Genomic DNA, 25,593 nt, shown 5'->3' with positions numbered 1-25,593 from the left:
TAAAAATTAAGGGCAGGGAAGCACTTGCTGGGCCTGGGCTCGATGTCTTGAGGCATGTCAGGGAACTCCTGCTTGGAAGGAGCATATATTCTAGGTAAGGTGACAAGATCCACTCAGGTAAAAAGTTGGGTGATTTCACAGGCATTATGTCATCACAGATGTGATGCTGCTTCGGGGGACCTTGTCCTTTGAGAAACACAGAGATTGATCGCGCCTTCAGCAATCCGGGGGGGCAAAGGTCCGGTGAGGGAGTCAGAGAAGGCTTCCTGGGGGAGGTAGGATGGTGGCTGAACACTGAAGTCTTGGAAGATGGGCGTCGGAGAAGGGGGCTGCATTTCAGTTTGGGGGGGGGGGATACCCTGGGGGGATATTTGGAGACAGGAAAGCTCCAATATGTATGGAGGCCTGGAAGTGGCTCAGTGAGTGGGAGCGGTGAGCTGGAGTCAGGAGTGATGGGTGGCACCCGTCCTGGGCTGAGCAGGGAACCATGAAGGTAGCCGAACGAGGTGCTGTGATGGAGGCTGCTGATTCAGGGAAAGGTGAGCGGGAGGAATCTCAGGTCTGCTTCAAGGAATAGTAAAGAGGCCAGGAGGGAAATCTGCCAAGTCCTACCTCCTCTCTGCTCAGCCAGAGCTGGTCTCGGGCTGATCCGACTGGCATCAGCTTGGCCCACGGCATCTATAATGACAGCCTGGAGGCAGGAGAGGGTCTCTAGAGGTGAAACACTCAGCACGGAGAACCTGATTTCCGAGATTCAAATTCCACGTCTATCGCGTCAAAACCCACCGGCCAAGACCAGCGGGAACACACCTGTATCCCAACCCAGTCAGGGGTATTAGCCTGCGGCAGCAAGTGAGGGCACGCATCCTGGGCAACTGCGGGGCACCTCCAAACAGGGCGCTAAAGAAGGGGCGCACCCTACTCGTTGGGATGAGCACTGCGTGTGGTATGGAAACCAATCTGACAGTAAATTATATCAAAAAAAAAGAAGGGGTGCACCCAGAGTTTGGGGGCTGGAAAGAATCCCAGCACGGTCTTGATCAGAGTCGGTAAACTAGTGGGTTGCTGAACAGTCAGAAGTCACATCTTTAGCACACGCAAGCCTGCTCGGATTTGCCGTCAGATCAGTTTGTCTGTGGGCTTCTCTTGGAACAGATGGGTGTGGATGAGCTGGTGTCAAAGCATTTGAGCTTAGCTAGTCTGCGCTGTGCCGTTTTTCTGTTTTATGAATCATCACACGGGCCTCTTTGCAATTGGTGGTTTCTGTTTCAAGTCGCAGTTCCCTAGACACTGCCTATCTGCCCGCAGGGCCATGTCCTCCCTCATGTGTGCCCTTGGGCTAGTTACTTGCCCCCACTGTGCCTTGGTTTTCTCACTGGGCAAGTGGGAATAATAGCGGCAGCCACACCGTGCAATCCTGAGGATGACACGAGTTAATATGTTAGCAGCATCTAACGTGCCTGGCACACACTGGGTGCAATATACACACCGGCCATCATTATCACTAGAAACCTTCAAGATCGAGAAAAAAGAACATCGATATCCTTACTGCCCCTAAAGAAAGGATGGTCCGCAAATTTGTTTTCCACTTAAGGGGGGAAAAAAGAGGTACCGTGATCTGAGATACCCTGACCACAACAAGACAGTGTGGAAGCCACCATAATCTAGAACAAGCAAGTCCTGTTTGACTGGTGTGATCTTCTGAGCAGTGAAGGAAGGGGATGGAAGGAGGCTTTGAGGTTTGGGGCACATCTATGTGCAAGTGAAGGGGGGTGACACACACTTCCTTACTGTAGCCAAGGACAGTGCAGGAGGAAAGGCACTAAAGCAGTGACACTGAGGTTTGATTTCGATAGGGAAAGAATTGTCTGGCTCTGTGTTGTTAAGTACTGGGTGGGGAGGCTAAGGGGCCGCGGGGTGGTGGCAGGGTGGTGGCTTTCTGCCACTCATTGTCCTCTCGTGGTCTTAACCTCCCCATTTACGAGACGAAGGATCCGGAGGCCTTTCAGACTCCTTGCTTTCTTCACTTCAAGGCGTCCTGGAGATCATGGTCATTCTTCCTCATGACAGCACCGTGTTCTCTGAATACACGTTCCCTATCCACGGACACCCGGTTGTTCACAGTCTCACAAGCCACTGTGCACATTTTGTACATGTATCTCTCCGGACTTGTACGCGCTGAGCTGTAGGGTGCCGAGCGGAGCGGCCATTGCCAGGGGTTGTGCGTTTGTGATGTTCATGTCCATTTCCAGATGTCTCTCCACAGTGGCTGCACCGGTTATAATCCTACTGCCAAGTCGTGGGCCCTGCTACCTTACTCACGTGGTGGGGCGGTGGGTGGGATTCCTTGACGAGCCCTCCAATCTACCTGCCACCTGCCACCTCTAAGGCTACGTGACATTAGAGTCTTGCTGTGCTGCTGCTCCCATTTCTTAAGGTACCGAATGTTTAGCTGGGCTGGGCTTCTTGTCAGGCTCCGTTCCTGGGATGCTTCCCACCCCAATTTCAGAAAGGAGAGAGAGAGAGAGATAGCGAGAATGAGAGAGTCTCTGGTGTTCAGTGTCTTACCAGTGATATGCCGGCAACTGACATCATTCCAGCATCTGTGAACACATGCCTTGCCTCCCACGGTCAGGGTGGAGGAGAAGAAAAAGGAGAATAGCCAGCTGTGTGTGTCACTGGGAAGGTCAGAGTCCCTCAGGCTGTGAGACTGAGGGGCAAACTCACTGTCCAGGCCTTCGGTGAAGGATCCTCGTCCTTAGCATAACGAGGCTCTGATGCTTATGGTAATTTCACCCCAGGAAGATGCTGGTAGGGCCTAGATCTTGGTGGTGACCTGGAGCCATGCCCAGAAACACTCAAAGCTGTCACCAATAACCCTCCAAGGGCTTAGCTAAGGGGGAGGGCCTCTCTGACACACAAATGGAAATCCGTCACAAAGGAAGTGTAAAATGACCAAGGAAAGGAAATGCCTCTTGTCCCTTCCACTCTTGTCATGGGCATAGCACACGGTGAGCCTACTTTTATGCATCATTTCCTCAGTTGTCCAGGCTGATGAAAGTGGTCAGCAAGGAGTCCCCGGATCCTGCAACATGTACAGGGCCCTTCTCTCTCTCTCTCTCTCTCTCTCTCTCTCTCTCTCTCTCACACACACACACATACACGCGCACACACACACGTATTCTTTAATCAGACATCTCCTGAGCACCACTGTAAGCCAGATGCTGGCTGTGCATGGGTGGCAGATGACCAAATCCCTGCCTCCCCCCAGGGGAAACTGCTCAGACAAGACCTCTTGTGACAGAGCACAGGATAGAAGGTGACAAGTGTCGTAGACAAGATGGGCAAGTCGTGCCCTACAGATCCCCCCTTCTCTCTCAGTGACAGCTCTCTTAGTTTCCATTTCCTGGGCATCCAATGATTTCAAGGGAGAGAAGCAGAGTACATAGGAGAGGACGGCTCCACGGGCGGGTGGAGTGAGGCTTGCAGGCGACAGTTTCAGGTCTAGCGTTTGCTGGTTAACAGGGTCACTGGCAAGCTGCTTCAGGTGGGGCCAGTTTGCCGAAAGATGAAACTATAGTGGCGTTGGCTGGAGAAGGAAAAGAGACAAGATTTCCTAGGGGCCTCTGCACTTGGCCTTTGTTGGTGACGTAATGCCATATGACTATCATTAATAGGACCCCTGCTTCTGGATCAGTAGATCGTTTCTCACACTTGCAGTTGAGAGGAAGTTTACCACTGACCATTTCAACATACATTTGTTAAGTACCTACTGAGTGCCAGCAGTGAGCCGGACAATGGAGGTCCTGCCTCATGGAGTTGATACTCTATATGTGTCCTCAACTGTGATAAGCCACCCACCCCAGAGAGGCTCACTTGGATCTTAGTGGGGGAGTCTTGAAAAGGTCTTCACATTCTGAAGGGCTGAGCCTATACTGGTGGAAACTCAGGCATGGGTCCTATATTTGGGCTGTTCACCCAGTGTGAACAAGACGGGGTGTGTTCAAGAATGAAATCCTGGGGCGCCTGGGTGGCTCAGTCGGTTGAGCGTTCGACTTCGGCTCTGGTCATGATCTTGCGGTTTGTGGGTTCGAGCCCCGTGTCGGGCTCTGTGCTGACGACTCGGAGCCTGGAGCCTGCTTCAGATCCTGTGTCTCCTTCTCTCTCTGCCCCTCCCCCACTCATGCGCTGTCTCTCTCTGTCTCCCAAAAATAAGTAAGTGTAAACAAAAAAATTAAAAAAAAAAAGAATGAAATCTTGACGGTTTGTGACAACACGGATAGACCTTGGGATTTTTTTTTTTAGGTTTTTTTTTTTTAAGTTTATTTATTTATTTCGAGAGAGAGTAAGCGTGAATGAGGGTGGAACAGAGAGAGAATCACAACCAGGCTCCGTGCACTGTCAGCATGGAGCCCTATGTGGGGCTCCATCTCACAAACCGAGGTCATGACCTGAGCTGCAATCAAGAGTGTGCAGCTTAACCAACTGAGCCACTGAGGCACCCCAGACCTTGAGGGTATTATGCTAAGTGAAATAAGTCGGACAGAGAAAGACAAATACCATATTATTTCACTTAGAGGTGGAATCTGAAAAGCCAAACAGCAAAACGAAAAAGAAGCAGACTTATAAACACAGAGAACAACTGGTGGTGGCAGAGGGGCGGAGGGGCCTGAGGCGTTGGGTGAAATACACGAAGGGGTTGAAGAGGTACAAACTTACCGTTAAAAAGTCAGTAAGTCACAGGGATGAAAAGTACAGCACAGGGAATGCAGGTAACGATATTTCAATGACTTTGTATGGTGACAGATGGCAAGTACCCTTAACGTGGCCATCATTTCATAATGTGTACGTTGTGCACCTGAAACTAATAAGAATATCGCATGTGACATATACTTTAATTACAAGGGGTGTCATTCGGGGAAACCAGATACAGCCAAGTTATGGCCTAGGGCTGAGCCACGTGCGTTTGTGATCTTCACATCCCCTTGGTCCCTTTCTCCTGGACTCGTGGAGGCCCACTGGGAGGAGGAGGGACCGGAGGGAACCATGGCATCTGGCCCCCTGGAGTGGCATCAAAGATGCCAAGCTCCCTGGGCTAAAAGCCTCTTGTCAGCAGAGTAATTGGATCTGACTTGCAGCAGGCAGGGAGCAGAGGTATTCAAGTCAGCCGTGCTATTTTTAAACGCCCTCTCTTCCCCGAGTGCAGATCTCAAGCTCAGCGGGAGAGAATGGCTCATCTCGGAGCCTTGGGAATCAAAGAACAACTTCCCCCACCCCAAGTTTAACCAAAGTTTAAGTCTCCCCACCCTCGTCCTTCAAAATCACATCGACTGGGCAGCCGCCTGTGAATCCGGCCATGACCACCACATGTCCCGGATTGGGGAAGTGTGGACTCCACGGGCCGTGGGGTAGAAGGGATGCATCTCGGTTATTGGGCCGGCTGCCCAGCTGGCCGGAGGCAGCCCAGCAGCCCTGGTCTCTTGGTTGCCTGGCAGCCCCAGAGGCTCACCACTAGGCCAGCAGGCAAACATGTCCCTGCCTGTCTGCCATCTGCCACTGTCTTTGACTCTTGGTAGCGGCTCACAGCTGCCTGTCGGGCTTTGAAGACAGCGGGAGTCAGAGCAGAGAGCAGGCACCCACCTGTCCAGCGTCCCTCTGGGAGCTGAGCCGCATACTGCGTGTAGCCCTGGGTGGGGAGAGGGCTCCAGGGAGGCCAGCCTCTCTGAGTGGCACCACCTCGGAGGCACCCTCGTTTGTCTGGTTCTTTCCACTTGTGCACTTCCCGCCCCCCCGCCCCCCAGCCCCCAGCAGCTTCAGCCATGGGCTGGCAGTGAAATGCTCCCCTTGCGGGGGATGCAGGGAAGACAGGAAGGGCCTTGCTGGTGGTCCTGACGACCCCTCACTCTCGGAGAAGGACAAGGCCACCTTAGGCAGGAGCTGTGGCGGATATGGAGTTGCCGTTACCAGCCATCATGGGGTGAATGCCTTCCATGCTCTAGATATCACACCTGTGGGCCAAATATCACTGTGCCCTGTTACAGGTGAGGACACAGAGGCCCAAAGGGGAGCCCCCCTGGCCAAGGTCACTGGAAGATCCTTTGTCTCTCCCTGACAAGGATCCTCAACCCACCGCTCTCAACCTTGCCAGAATTCCCAATGTTCAGGAATTAGTGAGGCTTCAGCTTCAAACAGCACAGCTCTCTGAGAAGGTGGAGGTGTTCCAGACACCTTCCTGCCTTTGCTGAGGGCGGGGAGTGGGGGGGCGGTGGGTGGGAAGTGTGGCCATGCTCTGTGGCACTCTGTAAAGGCTTGTGGCTTTGGGTGTCAGGTCTTGAACTCAGTTTTCAAAATTGTTTGGTTCAAACACTGCAAGCCGGGAATCCTGCCAGGACCTCTTCTGTCTAGAGTGGAATTAGAATAAGGTGGGTTGCCTCGACCCTTTCCAAGGGCACTGATTCTCAAGTTCACACCCAAAGCAGCACCTTCGATAAAGCAGCCTCACTCAAGCCCAGCCTTCTCTAGAAGCAGACCATGTGGTGACATCCAAGGGGCCCTGGGAGGACCCTCTCCACCCCAAAGTATGTCTGTTGCAGCCTGTCCCATGGGGTCTGAACTCACACCACTGTAGGGGCTTCCATTGACTTTCTAGAGCAGTTCTGAGTTGTAGGTGCTACGTGGGGTCAGAGGGCCCCCCTGGCTGTGGAACTGAACCCCAATACACCTTGTGTTCACTCTGGGGTAATGTGATGGCCCGTTGTTGACTTTCTTAGCGCCTCAGTTTGCTTATCTTTAAATTGGGGAGAGGGGGAAAGCTGAAACTGGGGGAGGTGGGGGAGACAGGGTGGGGCACCCTGGGAGCCTGGGGTGAGAAAGTGAATAGAAAGGGGGGCAGAACAGTGCTGAAGACCAACCGACTTGCCCATTTTGCCGTGCTTAACATTTATTATTTTTAAAAGCTACTTTGTGTATTTTAAAACCCACACAGTGTAGGGCACAAAGCCACATGGTAGAGAGGGTGTATATAGACCGAGAAAACCACATCCCCTCCCCTCCCCTGCCATCAGCCACCCGTGCTCTCTCCTCATGGGAACCACTGCCGTCAGAGCTCGTGTCATCTTCCAGAAATCATCTGCTGCATGTACACTATAACCTAGTGGCAGACTTGACTTGAAGTTACTGCGGGACCCTCAGGCTCCTGTAAACGTCTGTTGTAACGCCCTTCCTACCCAAGCCTCCCTTCTGTGAGCCGTTGTATATTTTTCAAAGCCCTTGACCCCAGAATGTCTCCTCTGAACCCGTGACCATCCTGGATGAACAGACGGCAACATCCTTGTGCCGTTTTGTAGGTTGGGAAGCTGGAATTCAGAGAGGCCAGGCTGCTTGCCTAAGGCCACACTGAGAGTGAGTGAGTGAGACTGGACTTCAGTGCGACTCTCCTGAGTCCCAGGGCAGATGTACCCCACTGCTTCCTAGAGGGACAGTCTGCTCCCCCTTCTCCTGTCCGGCGGCGTGATTGACCTGACAAAGCAGGACTATGTGAAGCCACTGCCAACAAGTAGGCCTAATTCCAGCAGGCCACAGAGCAGGCGATGGATGCAAGGGCACAGCTGCCCCCATTTTTGCACGCACGCGTGCACATGCACACACGCGCGCACGCTGCCCCTCCCCCCGACACCCCTCAGACTCCAGAAGGGCAAATGCAGCATGTGGAATCCCTTGCTCCTCTTGGCTTCTCTTGCCTTAGTGGAGAGGGAAGGGTGCAATGGTAACTGGGAAGGGTCATGTGAGAGGCCATATTAGGTTCTTCGGGGCTCACTTTGTACCCGGTAAACATCTTTACTCTGTGCCGCCATAGCATTGCAGATGGGGAGCACTGCAGATGGGGAACATGCACAGAATTGCAAATGGGGGGCACTACAGATGGGGAACATGCACAGAATTGCAGATGGGGAGCACTACAGATGGGGAGCCTGCACAGGGCTGCATGAGAGTATGTGTGGCATCAGGACTTGGTTTAAGCACCTCGGAAGAACCTGGTAAGATGGGTCTTTATTCTTGGCTCATGGACACCCTGAGCTTCAGGTGACAGCTAGAGCCCAGGAGATGGGGGCAGGGACAGTTTCAGGGCCTGGGAGAGCCTGCGTCTCTTCAGAGAGTCCCCTTTCCTGGGCCTGGAAGACTGGCCAGAGTTTAACTGACATCAGCTAAATGCCCACGTGAGACCTGAGATGGTAACCTTACCAGTGAATTGCTTATGGAGCCCCCCGCCTCAGTGTTCTTGGCCCCATATTTTGATGGTGCAGACAATGAAAGAAAGACAGGCTTGGAATGAGAAAACTAGGCTCCACATTTCCAGCCCTGGGCCAAAGGATGTTGGTAAGTCTTTCTAACCCTTTGAGCCTCAGTTTCTTCATCTCTAAAATGGAAGTAATGTCTACAATGCACTGTGCTGGATGGTTGTGGGGCTGAATTTGGGAAAGGCTTTGTGGGAAGTGACATGGTGCACTGAGATTACTGTCAGCATCACAGAGGTACCGAAGCAGAGTTCCTGAGGGATTCAGAGCACCTGGGGTGGAGGAAAGACAAGCAGGGAGGCAGAAAACAGTGCCTAAGGCCCTGGAAATGGGCACCAACCTTGGATGGAAGAGTCAGGACGCCCAGTGCTGCACCAGCTGTCTACCCAGGGTTGGGAACTGTCCTCAGCCTTTTGACTTTGCTGTTGGCATTTTCCCTGCTAATTAGCATGTCATGGGGGTGGAGAGCAGGAAAAACACAAAACAATTGATTTGTCTCTTTGCCAGCACATCTGGGAAAAGGCTGGGTGTGGGAGGTCAAAAAGCAGGCTAAAAATCAGTGCTTCACATTCTCAAGGAAGCTCACGGCTCTGCAGGTTTCAGTTCTCCACTGCTATTGCCGGTGAAAGCGCTATGAAATCAAGGTTCAACTGCAGACTGGTGCTTAGGGACCAATTAATAAGTCATCCATGCATGCACGCATGCATGCATGCATCCATCCATCTATCCACCCATCCAGTAAGTGTTCAGTGTGCACCTAGATTCCATCTAGCCCCCTCTGAAGTGCTCTAGAAGAGATGAGGGAAGGAGAGGCTTTTGCTCTCTAAACATCCAGACTCATATTCAAAACAGAGCATAACTCAAAACTGGGTCCCCGCATCAATAAATCTATTATACCAGCTAGCTTTTCCTATATAACAACCACTCTAAAGCTTGGCTTTAAAACAACAACCATTGGGCACCTGGGTGGCTCAGTCAGTTGAGTGGCTGACTCTCGATTTCGGTTCAGGTCATGATCCCAGGGTTGTGGGATTGAGCCCCACATTGGGCTCCATGCTGAGCATGGAACCTGCTTAAGATTTTCTCTCTCCCTTCCTCTGCCCCTCTCCCCCACTCATGTTCTCTCTCTCTCTCTCTCAAATAAAATAAAAAATAAAAAAATAAAACAACAACCATTTATTCAGCTCACAAGTCAGTGAGTTGATAATTTGGGTTGAGCTCAGCCAGGACCTTTGGTCTTATCTGGGCTCAGTCATACATCCACAGGGAGCTGGGACCGACTGGGGTAGGAGGACCTCCACTAGGAGAGTTTTCCCCAGCTTTGCAGGTCTCTCACTCTCCAGTGGGACAGCCTGGGCCTGTTTATAAGGGAGAAGCAGGAGTCCAAGAAAAGTGTGAACAGGCAAGGTCTCTTAAAACCCAGGCTAAGAACTGGCATGATGTCACTTTCACTACATTCTAGTGGCCAAAGTCGGTCACACGGCCAACCCCAGATTCAAGGGGTGGAGAAATGGATTCTGCCTCTTGATGGGGCGGGTACAAATCGCCTTGCAAAAATCGTGTCTATCCAGAGTGGAGGAATTGGGGCCACTATTTTGAACAGTCAACCACACAACCTTTGTTGCTCACAGAGGCTCTGGAGTCGGCCTTGCGCTCTATCTCACATTCCACATCCAATCTATTAGCAAATCTGGTTACCTCCACCCTTGACATATATTTTCCCTTCCTCCCTCTGCCCCATGCCCTCCAGTGTCCAAGAAACCGTCACCTCTTTCTTGGTACCTGCTTCTTCCCTTTTGTCCGTATGGCCTATTCTCAACATGGCAGCCGGAGCAAGCCAACTCATATTACTTTCTGCTCAGACACCCCTTTGGCTCCTAATCTCACTTGGGGTGAAAGCCAACATCCTATAATAGCCAATGGGGGCCTGCACAATGTTTTCCCTGAACTCCCAATATCCACCTCACCTAAACTCCTACCACTGTCCCCTACCTCACTCTGCCCCACCCACACTGGCCTCCAGATGGTCCTCACCATGCCAGGCTTCTCTCACCACAGGGCCTTTGCAATGCAGACCCGTCTGCGTGGAAAGCTCTTCTCCTGGATATCTTCACCCCCAATCCTTGGCCTCCTTCAGCTCTTTACAAAAACCTCGCCCTCTCACTGAAGGCCCTCCTGGCCATCCTATCTAAAATTGACACATTCTCCCCACCCCTCCTCCTTCCCTGCTTCAGTTTTCTCTACAGCTCTTGGCAACATCATCAATGAATGATATATTTTCTTATATAGCCCCTTAGGGTCTAGACCAACATTGCCCAATAGAAATATAATGTAGGACACATATATCACTTAATTTTTTTCTAGCAGCCACATTAAAAAAGTAAAATGAAAGAGGTGAGATTTGTTTTAACAATATATATTATTTAATCCAATATAGCCAACATCACTCATCTCAATGTATACTTCATTTGAAAGTTAGCTTTTGGTTTTTACTAAGTCTTGGAGGTCTGGTGCACATTTCACACTGGCAGCTTATACCAATTCAGACTAGCCACGTTTCACATGCTGACAGTCACATGTGGTGACCACACTGCTGTCATACAGAACGAGACCACAGTCCCATGAGGGCAAGGGTTTTTGACTGTTTTGCTCATGGGTGCATCCCTAGCATCTAGAACTGTGCCTCGCCCGTAATAGGCACGCAGTAAATATTTGGTGAATGAGTAAGTCGGGTTTGGAATCAGATACAAGTCTGTGGCCAGATAGTTTCAGACCCAGCGAAGAAGTACTGTCTGGCTGTTCTCATCCTCAGGGCGGCCAGGCAGAGAGCTGCAAAGGCCATGAAGGTAGTCTTTCTCTCTGAGCCCTGCAGCTCATTCTGTACCTCCCCGGCTTTCCATTCTCTGTGGACGACAGAAAGCCCTGCATGGCCTTCCGCCTTAAGGACTTAAAGTGTCGCCCTCTTGGGGACATTTGCATCTTAAAAGCAGGAGTGTGAGAGAGCAATGCTTAACCCAAGGCAGTGCCTCTCTCCTGGGAATTTTTGGCTCCGGTGCCTTGCTGGGCTATGAATCTCTTCCTTGTCCCCGCGTTCACCCCAGGAGTAGGAGGCCGGCCGTGGTGGCTCTGCGGGCAGGGAGCCCCGGTGCGGGGTGCCCTGGCCACGCTCCCCTGCCTGACATCTCATCGTAGACCATGCTTGGGGCTTGGTGGGGAGAGAGGGGACCTGGGAGGAGTGGGTGTTCCCTGCGGCCGGCCCTGGCCCCTCCCTGAGAGGGGTGAGCGGTGTTTGTCCTCCGTGAGGCACCTTCCGCGGTGATGTCTCATGGTGTCCACCCTGCCAGGTGGCCAGAGGCACTACTCGCTCATTTTGCAGACAGAAGGCTGCAGCCCAGAGCTGGGAAGTGAGGTGGCTCAGCCGGTCTCCTGAGGGCTTGTGTGGGGCCCTCCTCCGGGCGGGCGGAGTCCGGGGGCCGCTGGGCTCTTAGGCCAGCTGGGGTGACCCGGTCGGAGGGACACTGGCCTGAAATGAGTATGCAGGATACCACGTGGTGAGCTGGGTGCCCGGTGGCCCGGCTGGCCCCGGCCTGCCTGGGGAGGCAGGTGCTGTCACAGGCCAAGCCAGTGGCAGCCAAGGGACTGACAGAGTCACTGGAGGTGACTTGAGATGGGCCTTGGTCGCCCATCAAGCAGCTGGGATCTGCAGGTTGTGAGACCCCCGTAGCTCTGCTCTTCCCAAGTCCTCTCCCTCTTCCTTCTGCCCCTTCTGTCTTCTCATCTCCTTTCTGTTCTCCCAGCCTTCCCTCTCTCTTGCCCCCCTTTGTGCTCCCTCAAGCATTTCAACCAAGGTCTTCCCTCCCTCCCTCCTGTCTCTGTCTCTGTCTCTGTCCCTCTCACACCTCACAGCCCAGGGAGCCGGCCTTAGGTCCTCATGAGCAGTAATGGACGGGGATCTAATTTCAGTGCCCCTGGCTCCCTCTGAAAGCAAACGGATGCCCACCCACAGATGTGGTTTGCTTTCAGGGGCACGGGGAGGCCAAGGACTCCCCCAGCGGGTGGACCCGCAGGCTTCCCCCTGAAACCCCACCATTAGCACTTCGCAGCGTGATCCCGCCCAAACGTAGCCGCTTCGGAGAAAGACCTCCGTCTAAGCTCTTCTACACTCTTCTCAGGAGGAGCGCGCAGGAGAACGTGTGGTCAGAGCAGACGGAGTCGTCCCGGTGGGAAATGGGAGGCAGAGGCACGGTACTCCCCGCGGCCCTGGCCTGGGTGTTCATAGGGCCAGGCCTCTGTGCCAGAGGCACGTATGTCCTGCACACCTGGGTAGGAAAAGTCCATGGAAGCAGCTGGCTGAACTTGGTCTGCCTGATGGGCACTAGGCGGTGCTGATATGACCAGGTCCAGGAAGCGTCCTGGCACTTCTCGAAAGTTGTTGGGGTTTGGTTTCTGTTTTTTATTTATTTATTTTTAAAAATTGTTTTTTTAACGTTTATTTATTTTTGAGACAGAGAGAGACAGAGCATGAACGGGGGAGGGGCAGAGAGAGAGGGAGACACAGAATTGGAAGCAGGCTCCAGGCTCTGAGGCATCAGCCCAGAGCCCAACGCGGGGCTCGAACTCACGGACCGTGAGATCGTCACCTGAGCTGAAGTCAGACACTTAACCGACTGAGCCACTCAGGCGCCGCTGTTTTTTAAAAATGTACTGGAGCATTAAGGCCATGAGGAGAGTATCTGAACTCATGACCTGGGATTCGCTGCGCGCGGTTTACGGAAGCTAACCAATGCCACCAACAGTGTGGACTCCTCCTCCCGCAGCCAGGAGCGGCAGGTGGAGGGCTCCTGTTCTGGGTCTGAAACGGCTTCTTCTTATGAGGTATTTGCTTGTGATTCATGGTGACCGCCTCACATGCTGGGCCACCCCAGTCCTGGTACTTGCATCTGGGCCCTGGGATTCACGGAAAGAATCCTCAGTCTTTCTGTGGTGCCCACAGGGTTAGTCCTCCTGCCCTACACTTGAACTCCATCAGCCCCTTTGCTGCCATGCAAGCCCGCGAGCCCGCGGGTGCTGACGCGCTGGGGGCAGATGGTTTGCACACTACCAAGGCTTTTAGCAAGATGCCCCTTCCTACATATTCAACTGTTCATTTTCATTCACTCACTCATTCATTCTTTCATTCAGCAAGTTCTTCCTGGGTATTAGGATCTGTGCCAGGCACCAGGAACATAGGTAAATGAGATAGACCCAGGTTCCGCCCTCAGGTAGCGAGGCCTCCTGACCATAGACGCCCTCCACCAAAAGCCCTTTTTATGAGTGCACTGGGAATGTTTGTCTGGTTTTTTCACATTTATTCATGTTTGTGAGACGGAGAGAGAGCGCGAGCAGGGATGGGGAGAGAGAGAGAGAGAGAGAGAGAGAGAGAGAGAGAGAGACGGGATCTGAAAGAGGCTCCAGGCTCTGAGCTGTCAGCCCAGAACCCGACCCGGGGCTCGAACCCACGAACCACGAAATCATGATCTGAGCTGAAGTCGGACACTTAACTGACTGAGACACCCGGGTGCCCACTGGGAATATTTTTATAGCCATCTTTGGCACTGGATGGAGAAGAGGTATCTTCGGGGCTAGAGGACGCCTGGAAGATTACCTTATCCCCGTAGGCATTTTCTTCTGTGGTAGCAGCCTGCTGCTGGCTGGCCACTCCCTCCTAGGCTCCAGGCTCCTACTCCTGGCCCAGTCGGCAACTAGAGCTAAACGCTTGCCCTTTGCTGCTTGTTGGAAGCATGCAGTTTAATTGCTTCCTGTCCAAGGGCAAGTAGGCTTCCTTAGGATGGAAATTTCCCTCCCATCAGTGGTTTCAGAGCCAGAATTCAGTTCCTTGGAAGAAGCTGAGCTTTTCATTAGAGATCAAAGATTGGCCCTGGGGAACCATTCAGAAAGCTGCTCTGGGCTCCAAAGGACCCCTCTGGGCATATCACTTCCTTTCCTGGCTCTGTTGGTAAGGGAACCAAACCACAGAGTGGGAGGAAAGGAGACCTCTGGCAGCCCAAGGGGCTGAGCCAGGGGACAGGCCTCTGGGGGTTGGTCGGACTGGGGCAAAAGGGGTTAAGCCGATTTACCTGGAGGAGGTAAGGAGGCGGGAAGAGCAGCCAAGAAGCTGGGCTCTAGGCAGATGGCTCACGTCCCGTTCTTTATCTCTGATTTTATCCGGTCTGTCATCAAGTACTCAGCTCAGGAAGTATATCCCAGACTCCTGGTCTTGGGATTCAAGATTCCCCACAACTTAGCCCTCCCTTCTTCTTCCCGTGTCCCCCCCACCCCCAAGCGTTCTGCATCTGAATGGATCGCAAAGGATGCATTTCTTGTCACATGGATCTCAGATGTGAGAAGTCAGTGTGGGCCATCAGGAGGCTCAGCAGCCGCAGGAGATGGGATTCTTCTGATATCAGCAGAGGGAAGAGGAAGCCCCTGGAGGGCCAGGTGGAGTAGTACAGGGAGTCTGACTTGTGGCTCACGTCGACTCCCTGTTCCCCGGGCTCCGGCCTCCAAGCTCGGGCCCCGAGTACCCAGGCTTGGTCTCTCCTCGCTGCTGTGCTCCATACACCCTTCCCTATCACCCAGGCCAGCCTTTCTGTGCCTTCCCACAACAGTTCGGCATCACTACGATCAAGCACTGGGAGGTGTTGCAGGGAGTGTGCATCATGTCCTGGTGTGCCTAGAAGGGGTCCTGGAGGTGCTCCAGGCCATCTCCAGAATCCACACACCTCTGCTGGGCAGGTAGTAGGCCTCTGCGTGGGCATCCCCCATGATGAGGAGCTTTGGGGGACATAGTGACATTCTAAAAGACATCCTCCTTATGTTGACCCAAATCTACCAGAAAGAGCTTAATCTCTTTGCCTGCAGCTATTATCTGCCCCAGAGTCTCCGCTTCCTGGTTCACACTCAGATTCTTCAGCTAGTCCTTGTACCACACAACCCAAGTCCCCTGACCATCCTGCTCTCGTCCTGGTTTACCTACGTGCATGTTCTTATAAGGCTTCCAGTGTTGGTGCTCAGACCCAGGGGTTTCCACCATCCTTTTTATTAGCTAAACCCCGTGAAGTATAGGGCTGAAAGCCTTCTGCAGAGGATTTGTCAGGGCTCCGTAGATTTGCCCTGTTACAGAAGCATCCGATGGGCTGGCAACATTGAATAAGCCCTTGGCATTTTCTTAGGCCGGGGCGGGAGGCGGGGGGGTCCTGGGGCCCCTGGCCAAAGTGGATTGGACTGTGCCTAAGCAACCTCAATCAGCATGGCTTTTCCTCAGCGGGACACCACTCTCCAGGGACAGTGGTAGCTGGTCCCTTGTCATTTCATGGTTACCTCCGTAGGCAGGAACAGGCTTTCTCCTGGGGGCATCTGGGGAGACAGATGAGGGTGAGACAGCGGAGGTGGTTCCAGCAGGGTCGTGTGCGTCATTCTCATCCAGCGGCCCACCGGGACAGGTGGGTTCCTCTCTGGGGGTACCATGTGTGGTCATGGAGGGACACGTGGGGGCCTGAGGGCTGGCAGGGGGACTGAAATAGCAGAGCTGAGGGAGAGCACACTCTCAAGGCCCAGAGCCTTAGCCCCCAGCTCGGCTGTCACTACCCGAGAGCCCTTGGACAGGCCACCCCGCATTTTCCCCTTTGGGGTTTTCACCTGTCCACTCACTGAGGATCATTTAGCTTGAATATTCAACGAAGAACCCTATTTCCTTACTAGCTAATAACGTAATCTTTAACTTTCTGAGATAATGAAGGTCTTTCTTTTCCTTTTTTCTTCCCTCTGTCTTCCCTCTCCTCCTCCTAGATTTTTCTTACCCTCTCTCCTCCATTCTCTCATTTCCTGCTCCGTCCCTCTTGGAAGATTCCAATCCCCTCCCCCCTTTATTTTTAATGTTTATTTATTTTATTTTGAGAGAGAGAGAGAGAGAGAGAGCAGGCGCACAAACAGGGGAGGGACTGAGGGAGAGAGAGAGAGAGAGAGAGAATCTTAAGCAGGCTCCATGCTGATCCCATGACCTGAGCCAAAATCAAGATTCGGCCACTCAACCAATTGAGCCACCCAGGCGCCCTGCTAAGCCCCTCTTGAGAACAAAAGACATCTACTGCATCGTATTTGCTTCTAAACCACTCACTTCACAGCTTATTTTTGGAGATAAAATTTGCCCACAAATGAAATGCCAGTGTATGAGGCGAAGGCCGCAAGTGAAGCGGAGAGGGCACCTCATGTGGCTGGGAAGGCGCTGGAGTGCTCCGAGGGGGACTGGCATCCGCCCTAGAGTCCGGGCTTCACAGGACATATGACAGTCTGGTTAGACAGGGCAGTAGTGCGGGGGCAGAGAATGGCGGCCAAGGGCTGGAGGCAGGCAAGGCCCCTGGGGGCCTGGGAGAGGTGAGAGGGAAGGTCACACAGGGCAGTGAGGGGTGGGGGCAGGAGGGGAATTTGGGCGGGGAATAGAATGCTCAGGGGTAGGCTTTAGGATAATGTGGTAGCCATTCCGAAGGTGGGTTTCAAAGGTCAGTGCTGGTCTGCTCTGCTCCTCACTGCTTTTAGCCCACTTGAGATGCTGGACACCACACAGATCGCAACAGGGGCCAGGGCAGCAGAGCCGGGTCTGGGCTTCCAGCTGTGGGCCCCTGGGGGAGCACAGATGTCAGTTCACAAACATCTTCCAGGGCTTTCTACTTGGCTTCCCAGTGAGTGAAATGAGAGGCCTGGCAGGAAAATGTTCATGGCCCCAGGCAGCCCAGACCTTTTAGCAGGTGTGTAGGATCAGGTGTCATCATCGTGGGTCACAAGTCTAGGAAACTAAGGCCTGGAGAAGCCCAACGTCCTGGCCAGGTCTGACTGCTAAGGGGAGGCGCCCTGGCCTCTAGGACAGAGGCTTCCACTGGATCACTCTGCCTGGCTTTGAAAGCCTCTTTGGTAGCAGAGGCCTTCCTCACTGGCCTCTTGTGGACGGCAATCTGCTTTTCTTTTCTTCTCTTTTTTTTACTTGATTTTTTTTTAACGTTTATTCATTTTTTGAGAGACAGAAACAGAGTGTGAGTGAGGGAGGGGCAGCGAGAGAGGGAGGGGCAGCGAGAGAGGGAGACACAGAATCCACAGCAGGCTCCAGGCTCTGAGCTGTCAGCACAGAGCCCGATGCGGGGCTCGAACCCATGGACCACGAGACCACCACCTGAGCTGAAATCGGCTGCTTGATCGAGGACAAAGCCACCCAGACACCCCAGCAATCTGCTTTTCAAAGGACTGGTTTTCTCTGCTGCTTGAGAGCCAGCTTCTCAGAAAGGAGTAAATGCTGCCTCCAGCCCTAGCTTCTAGGGAAAGGCTCAGCAGGGACAAGGTTTCCAGCTGCTCCTGTCCCCTTTCTCCCCAGCCATCCTCGGCCCCAGGGCAGGGAGTCTCCGTGGTGCCCCTTCCCTCCTGACTCTGCCTGGGCCTGCCTAGCGCCCCTCCCCCTGCCGGTTCTGCCCCCAGCTTTGAGGGAGGGTGACGCTGGGTCAGTGAGCCGAGGGACAGCAGGAACCTGACACCCTGGGAACAGGCCTGGGGAGGATGGGACACGCCAGGCTGGCTTCCCTGGGGACCTGGAGGGTTTGGTTCCCACCCTCCTCTCCCAGGGTCCCGGATCCCCTGGGGGAGCAGGCGAGACTCGGCCAGCTTGTAGACTCTGTGCACCCACGAGCACAAGGGGACTATCACCAGGCTGCGGGCAGCAGCCCAGACTGAGGAGATGTCAGTTGTCCTACTGCACGTCTGTTCTTCCCCCTTGCCTCCTTGTCTGAAGGCTTGAAGGCGGTGCCCCTGGGCCCTGGAGTCTTGGGGATTAAAGCCCCTTTGCCTCCGGGTGACCATGTTGATCAGGTTCGAATACAGCTAGAATCTTCCAACATCTCAGGGGGCTGCCTGCGCTGAAGAAGCCTCCGTCAGGCCTCAGGGCTCTGCTGTCTCAGTCACCATCCCTGGCATTCTGACATGTGGGCCTGGTTCCTCTGTGCTCCCACCTAGGCCCAGCCCTGAGGCTCCCCCAACCCCCTTGATTCTGCCCCCAGTACCACCTTCCTCCTTGGTAGGTCCCCTCGCTGCCACCTCTGCTTTATTTATCAAGCCTCCTAGTTCCCTGGGCTCTGGGCCCTCCTTCCATTGAGGATTTGCTTTCAGGAAAGACCTCGGTTCAAGTCTCTGCTCTGTTATTTACCAGACGAGTATCCATGAGCCTTTCAGAGACTCGGGACCTCTCTCACCGTTGTCTCCACTCACCTCACCCACCATCCTTAGCCCCACAGTCCTCGGCTTCTCCTTACCTTTCCCTCCGCTGTGGGGCTGTATGGTTTCTTCTGTCCCCTGGTCCACCCACTCTCCAGCTGCCAGCCTGTTCAGGCTCCCTGCCCACGAGGCACAAATCAGTCACTAATCCCCGGGCTTGTGTGGAGTACCTGTTGTGTCCCGTGTGTCAGGTGGGCATCAGGAGACCCCCACACCATGTGCCTCCCCTGCCCCAGCTGTGCGGGGCCAGCCCGGGGCCTCCCTCCCCAGCCCTGCCCTACCTTGTGCATGTGCCAGGCCCCCCGCTTGAAGGTATGGCTCCCTGCCAGCTCTCGGAGGGGGTGGGGTGGAGGGTTGCTATGAACACTGATTTTCTGAATTCAGAGATGCACATGCTTCTCTTCCATTGCCCAAACTAATTTGTGTCTTATGCTTGATGTGTTTCTTTAGTGGGGTGCTTTGTTTCGGGGAGCTCCTTCGTTCTCCTCACTCCCTAAAAATGTCATTTAGCTTATGGCGGATCTTGCAATTGATGGCGTATCAGCCCCGAGGAAGTATGATAAATGGATAGTGTAATCAGGGACATCTGGAGATTATGTTTTAACCCAAGGGAGTGGCTCTAATGGGAAAAATTGTGGGTTGTCTATTGATGGGGCCATTTGGGGATGCAAGTGCTGTTCAGACGTCATTGATCATTGGCTTGTCATGGGCCCAGATATTCTACCCTGAGAACTTCACTCCTCTGGTCTTAGAGGCCAGACAGAATCGCTATTACGTGCTACTCTCACAGACCCCACATGACATAGGGTTGAGGAGAGCCGGGGGTCCCTGAATGGCTGTCTCCTGGCTTCAATTCCCTCCTGAGCAGGGGTGTGGAGACTAAGATCTCCCCGGGCATGGAGGCGATGGGGAGAGGGACCCAAAGTCCCAGAGCGGGAGTCAAAGGGTTTTTGCAGGTAGAAACTGCCTCAAATATGGGACAAATAGACACTTTGGTTCACCTTTCTCTTGCCACCCCTCCCGGAGGGAAGGCACCTGTCCTCACTTCCCAGTGCATCAGTGTGAGGGTCCAGGCCGCAGGGAGCAAAGCCTCTCTAGGCTAGGACAGTCGCTCGGTCCTCTTTCTAAGAAGAAGGAAACCTGAAGGCTCCCCTGGCAGGGTGGGCACCCTGGCGGCAGGCCGCTGGCCAGCCCTGCCTGACCTGTCCCCGCCCAGCTGCCGAGTTAAAACCCGGGAGCTCACCCAGGCCCTTCTTGCCGTTCTCTCTCCCTCTCAATTTGAAACCAGCTTGCCACCAACCAGTCTCAGTGCACCAGTTTCCCGAGCTACTGTTTCTGCCTCAGACCCTCCAACAATCAGCCAGTAGGTCTCCACTGAATGCAGCTCCCAGAGACGTGCGTGGGGATCCAGAAACAGTAAGACACGAAGCTCAGCCAGCTGGGGGTGGCGAGTGTGAAGAAACAGCTCAAGGTAGCCCCTGCCAGGTGCCAAATGAGTGATAGAGACGGGGCGTTCTCCACGAACTCAGGGGAGGCTGGTGGGCAGGGGAGACGTTTTGGGAAGAGCTGAGAGGTGACCTTTAAAGATGGGGAAGGCGGCCGGTGCGGTGTGAGCCAAGGCCCCTCAGTGGGCATATGTGTGGCATGTCTGAATTTTGAGTTGACCAGTGCAGACGGCCGGGGGGGGGGGGGGGGAGCTTAGTGGAGTTAGCAGGGATCAGGAGGATGGGGCTTACTTTCTGGCAAAGGGGTGTGCATCTCACCTGTAAGCAATGGGGAGCTCCTCATTTGAAGGCAGACCAGTTAGGAAACTTGGCTCAAATGCATTGCTCCCTGCATGGAGTTGGCTTTCTTCCTTCACAGCTCACTGTCCAATAGGGGAGGCACTAACCCCAAGGGGCAGCTTGGGAGGGGGCTAGTCGGAACTCAGATGCTTTATAAGTGCAAAATGCACACTTGGTTCTGAAGACTTAGTGCACAATAAAAAAAACAACGTACTAGGGGCGCTTGGGTGGCTCAGTCGGTTGAGCGTCCGACTTTGGCTCGGGTCATGATCTCGCAGTTGATGGGTTTGAGCCCCGCCTTGGGCTCTGTGCTGACAGCTCGGAGCCTGGAGCCTGCTTCTGATTCTGTGTCTCCCCCTCTCTCTGCCTCTCCCCCACTCATGCTCTGTCTCTCTGTCTCTCAGTCTCTCAATAATAAATAAACATTAAAAAAAATTAAAAAAAAAAAAGCAATGTACTATATCTCATTTTTTTTTCCTGGAGTACCTGTTGAAATAATAACACTTTGGATATATTGGCTTATGTAGCATATATTATTTATTTATTTTAATTTTTAATGTTTATTTATCTATTTGGAGAGGGGGGAGGGGCGGCAAAAGAGAGAGACACAGAATCCCAAGCAGGCTCCACGCTGTCAGCACAGAGCCCGACGCGGGGCTCTATCTCCCCAACCGCAAGATCACTACCTGAACCGAAATCAAGAGTCAGGAAGCTGAACCGACCGATCCACACAGGCGCCCCTAGATATATTATTAAAATTAATTTCACCCATGTCTTTTTACTTCTTTTAAGGGTGGCTACCGGAAAATTTTAAGTTACACACGTGGCTCACGTCATAATTCTTTTGGACAGGGCTGGATTAGAGTCTGTATTTTTTACGCAATTCCCTTTCCCTGCAGTCATGCCGCCTTTCACTTCTTTCCATGATCTCTCAACAGCCCTCCTTCCTTCTTCTTGCCCCTGTCCTCTGTCACCTTGGCCTTTTTCTTCTCTTTTGATGGTCAGGCGTGAGTGAGGGAGAAGGGGGAATCCAGGACCTACTTGCTCAGGCCACCGCCCCTGGACACAGCAAAGCCAGAATTCAACAGGCAGAGAAGTCCTACTTATCCAGAATGTTTGTAGAAATAAACCTTCTAGATAATTCTTTCCTGGCTCATTTGAGGACAGTCAGAAACTCTTTTGGTTTTCATTTGGATTTGCAAAGAGTTATTTTTAAAAGATTAAAAACGTCTATCAACGGGCATGCCCATCATTTACAGAGTCAAAGGCACCAGTATGTAAGATACATGTAGCAATGTATCCGCCTCTTCCCCTCTCCTACAGCCCAAAGCCCAACTCATGCCACTCGTCTTTAGCTGTTCACTTCCTGAAACACATAAATTACTAAGTAAATTTCTAAATAAATTCTTATAATGCTATTTGTTGATTTTTCAATTTTGACAGTACACATTTTCTATTTAATTAATTAATTTAAAAATGTTTATTTATCTTTGAGAGAGAGAGGGAGAGCGTGAGCAGGGGTGGGGCAGAGAGACAGGGAGAGAGAGAATCCCAAGCAGGCTCTGTGCTGTCAGCACAGAGCTGGTGACGTGGGGCTCTGTTTCACGAACCATGAGCTCATGACCTGAACCGAGATCTAACCGACTGAGCCACCCAGGCACCCTTATAGTTTCTTATTAAGAGAGAAATGTCTTTTTCTGTTCTAATATAGTTTATTAATGTTTGCTTTATTATACATATAATATAATATATAATATAAATATTTTTTACTGCTGAACCAAGTAGTACATAATAATTACACTTTCTTGCATAACTTTTTCTTTCCTGGGAGGTAATAACTGCCTCTTTTTGTAGTTTAGCATTATTTTTTGTGGTTGCCTTGCTTTTTATGACATTTGCACAAATTCTTACCAAATTCTGTCAAACTGCAAAATTCTGTCAAGTATTATAAAATTTTTTAAATTATTTATTTATTTTGAGAGAGAGAAAGAGTACATGTGTGAGTGGGATAGGAGAAGAGAGAGAGAGGGAGGGAGAGAGAATTCCAAGCAGCCTCTGAGCTGTCAGCGCAGAGCCCGTCGTGGGGCTCGAACTCACAAACCGGGATATCATGACCTGAGCCAGCGTCAAGAGCCTAATGTTTAACCGACTGAGTCACTCAGGCACTCCCTTCAAATACTGTTTTTATGTGGCTAAATCTCTTGGTAGTCCTATCGTTTCCATCTCCACCCCCACGACACCCTCTCAGAGCGCCTCCCTTCCTGCTGCTTTCCTGTGCAGTGCTGGAGCCACTGCACGGCTTGGGAAACCCCATCTCTTTCAGGCCGCACCCCCTAGTGTCTGCTCCTCTTTCTTGGTTTGTGTCAGTCTGTCTCTGAGAAACGTGCCGAGAAGGTTGATGTTTTTGAGACCCAGCATGTTCGAAAATGTCTATATTCTATTCTCATGCTTGATCAATCAATAGTTGGGCTGGGCATAGAGCTCTAGATTGAAATCTTTTTCCCCCTCAGTATCCTGAAGGCAATTGCTCTACTGTTTTTATGCTACCAATGTTGCTTTTGAAAAACCTCATGCTATTTTGTTTCCTGACCCCTTGTGTGGCCCCCGTTTGCTTTCTCTCTGGAAAGTGTTAGAATCATCTTGGCTCCTACAATTTGGATATTTTACAGTCAGATGCCTCAGTGTGGGTTCTCCTATCCATTTTGCTGGGCACTCAGAGGACCTTTTCTATCTAGAAACTCAAACCCTCAGTTTGGGAAACTATCTTTTACAATGTTTTTCATATTCTCCTCCCCCTTGTTTTCTCTGTCTTTTCTCTCTCACGAGTCACGTATGTAACCTTCCGACCCATCCGTCTATGTTTACATCTGTTTTCTCCTATTTCCTGTCTCTCGGTTTTCTCGTTCTGCTTCCTGGGAAATTTCCCCAGCTTTGTCTTCTGACCCTTCTGTTTTTAATGTCCAAGAGCTCTGGTTTTCTCTTAGCTCCTTTTAAAAGAACTTCTTGTTTCATAGATCCAACATTTTATTTCTCGGAGGATGTCAATTATAGGGTTTTTCCTTTGCATGGCCTCTGTTCCTCTGGGTTCCTTTTGTTTTGTTCTTTTAAAAATTTGATACATTGTCTCTCTTTTCACTCAGTAATCTTCCTCAGAGACTGATTACCCTTGGGCTATCTGTTCATGGTGAAGACTAGGTCACTAAAAGCTATCCAGAAAGTGGGAGCGATTGTGTGTGCCTGTATGGACTTTTAAATGTACAGGTTTCATTACAGAGCGGCTAGTTGGGGACCCAGCCATTTTACTGGGCCCTCCCAACCAGAAGTATCTGCAGATGTCTTTCTGGGACCAGTTTCCAGTGCGCTGCTGGGTGACCGTGCTTTCAGAGCCAAGTGGCAGAAGGGGGCAGGGGCTTCCAAAGTTTCGTGCATAGACTTTCACTTAAGCCCCCCCGTTTGAGCACGCTGCTGCATTCTGGCCCAGTTTCCCTACAAAATGCCAGGATGAGGGAGGGGGTAGTCAGTGCCTCCGTGAGAAAGGGGAGAAGCCCCAGGCAGAACTGGTCCTCATACAGACTTGTCATCGGTGTCCCTCTCCCCAGCCTTCCAAAGTAGCCACCACCTCCAATTCCTGACCCAGAGGGGCGGCAAAATCTGTCCACTTCCTGTTGCCCGCCCCCTCGGGCGGGCACTCATTTCCGGTTTCTCAGCTGTGCAAATTCCTCCATTTGCTTTCCATCTTCCAAAATCTGTTGACATCTGCTGTCGGCTCGTGTCATTTCTACTGTTCTCTCTGTCCTTAGCTGTTTATCTTCTCTTTACAACTTTGCTCTCATTTCAGTGGGGTTAAGGAAGGAGCAGACATGTGCTGAACCTGCCACGTTTAGCAGGAAGCCCCGGTGAACGTTTCTGAAGTGCCAAGTTCTCTCCCTTGTCTTCATAAAGGGCCTCCAAGCTGAGAGCTGGCTCTTTCCTCATGGAGAATCTGTAAGGCTTTCCTGTCATCAAGGTCAATGTTATTTAGAAAAGTCGTGGAGACTAGATTAAGCGTACCCTGAGCCCAGCTCGTTCTTGGAAACGTTTGCTTTTAAATACATTGTAACACTGTAACAAGTTATTTAACTTTTATGGAACAAAAAAATGACTTGTCGTGGATTAGTCTGTTTCCCGAAACTGCATGGAAAACAATGTCTGGTTGTTTCATCTCTGGAAATTAGGGCTCCCCCCGGGGTTGGGTCCTTAGGCTGGACTCCCTGTGTTCTAGGTGGCATCTATGAACACGGGCAGGAGGGTCAGTGAGGGTGCACGGCAGGCATCGAATTCAAGAAGGCCAAACTGCCGCGAGGGGCCCGACACCTCCTCCAACAAGTGTGTTGATTTTTAAAAGGACGCTTGCGAATCGGGTCAGTAAACGAAACGCTCCTCTCTCCTCCAACACACACGGCACAGAGCCTCTACCTGGCGGCATTACAGACGGCCACGTGTGTCTAAGAGCAACGACACTGCTGCCTTCCGGCGAAACGCGGGGGTTTCACCAGCTGCCGCTGCGCGCGGCCCCTCAGTGGGGGAGGGGCGCAGGGCGGGTCCTCACCGCGTCTTCTCTGTCCTTCCTCTCCAGGTGCCCCCTTTCAAAGGTCTCAGCATCCTCACGCTACCTCCTGCCGCCACTTCCACCTGGGCCCCCCGCAGCCGCAGCAGCTGGCCCCCGACTTCCCCCTGGCGCACCCCGTGCAGTCGCAGCCGGGCCTCAGCGCCCACATGGCCCCGGCCCACCAGCACAGCGGCACCCTGCACCAGTCGCTGACTCCGCTGCCCACCCTGCAGTTCCAGGACGTCACAGGTCCCTCCTTCCTACCTCAGGCCCTGCACCAGCAATACCTCCTGCAGCAGCAGCTCCTGGAAGCCCAGCACCGCAGGCTCGTCTCGCACCCGAGGTGGGCGCTGCAGCCGGGAGCGGAGGTTGGGGGGGGGGAGAAGGGGGGGGAGGTGGGGGGGGAGAAGGGGGGGGGAGGAGGGGGGCGGGGGTGGCCAGAGGCGGGGGGAGGAGGGGGGCGGGGGTGGCCGGGGCGGGGCCTAGAGCGGGACGCCTGGCTTTACCCCCCCCCCCCCCCCCCCGGGCGGGGCAGGCGGTCCTGAGTGGGCTTACCCGCCATGGGGTGGGGGGGGGGGACAGCTTTTGCTCGTTAGAGGCGTTGGTGTCAGGCAGGGAACACCACCTGGACCCCACA

General features: G+C 52.8%; 1 protein-coding gene across 1 annotated transcript in view; it reads left to right on the top strand.

Moving 5' to 3' along the window:
* The first annotated feature begins 487 nt into the window (after positions 1 to 487).
* Positions 488 to 25,593, top strand: part of RNF165 (ring finger protein 165) — a 40,974-nt gene continuing 15,868 nt past the window's right edge. Inside the window, exons 1-2 of the mRNA XM_032595325.1 lie at positions 488 to 539; positions 24,984 to 25,299. Coding sequence (XP_032451216.1) covers positions 488 to 539; positions 24,984 to 25,299 — 368 coding nt within the window. The remainder of the gene's footprint in view (positions 540 to 24,983; positions 25,300 to 25,593) is intronic.

The sequence above is a fragment of the Lynx canadensis genome, chromosome D3 (genome assembly GCF_007474595.2).
Source record: "Lynx canadensis isolate LIC74 chromosome D3, mLynCan4.pri.v2, whole genome shotgun sequence".
NCBI classification, from domain to species: Eukaryota; Metazoa; Chordata; class Mammalia; order Carnivora; family Felidae; genus Lynx; species Lynx canadensis.
This window is presented reverse-complemented; position numbering and strand designations above follow the sequence as displayed.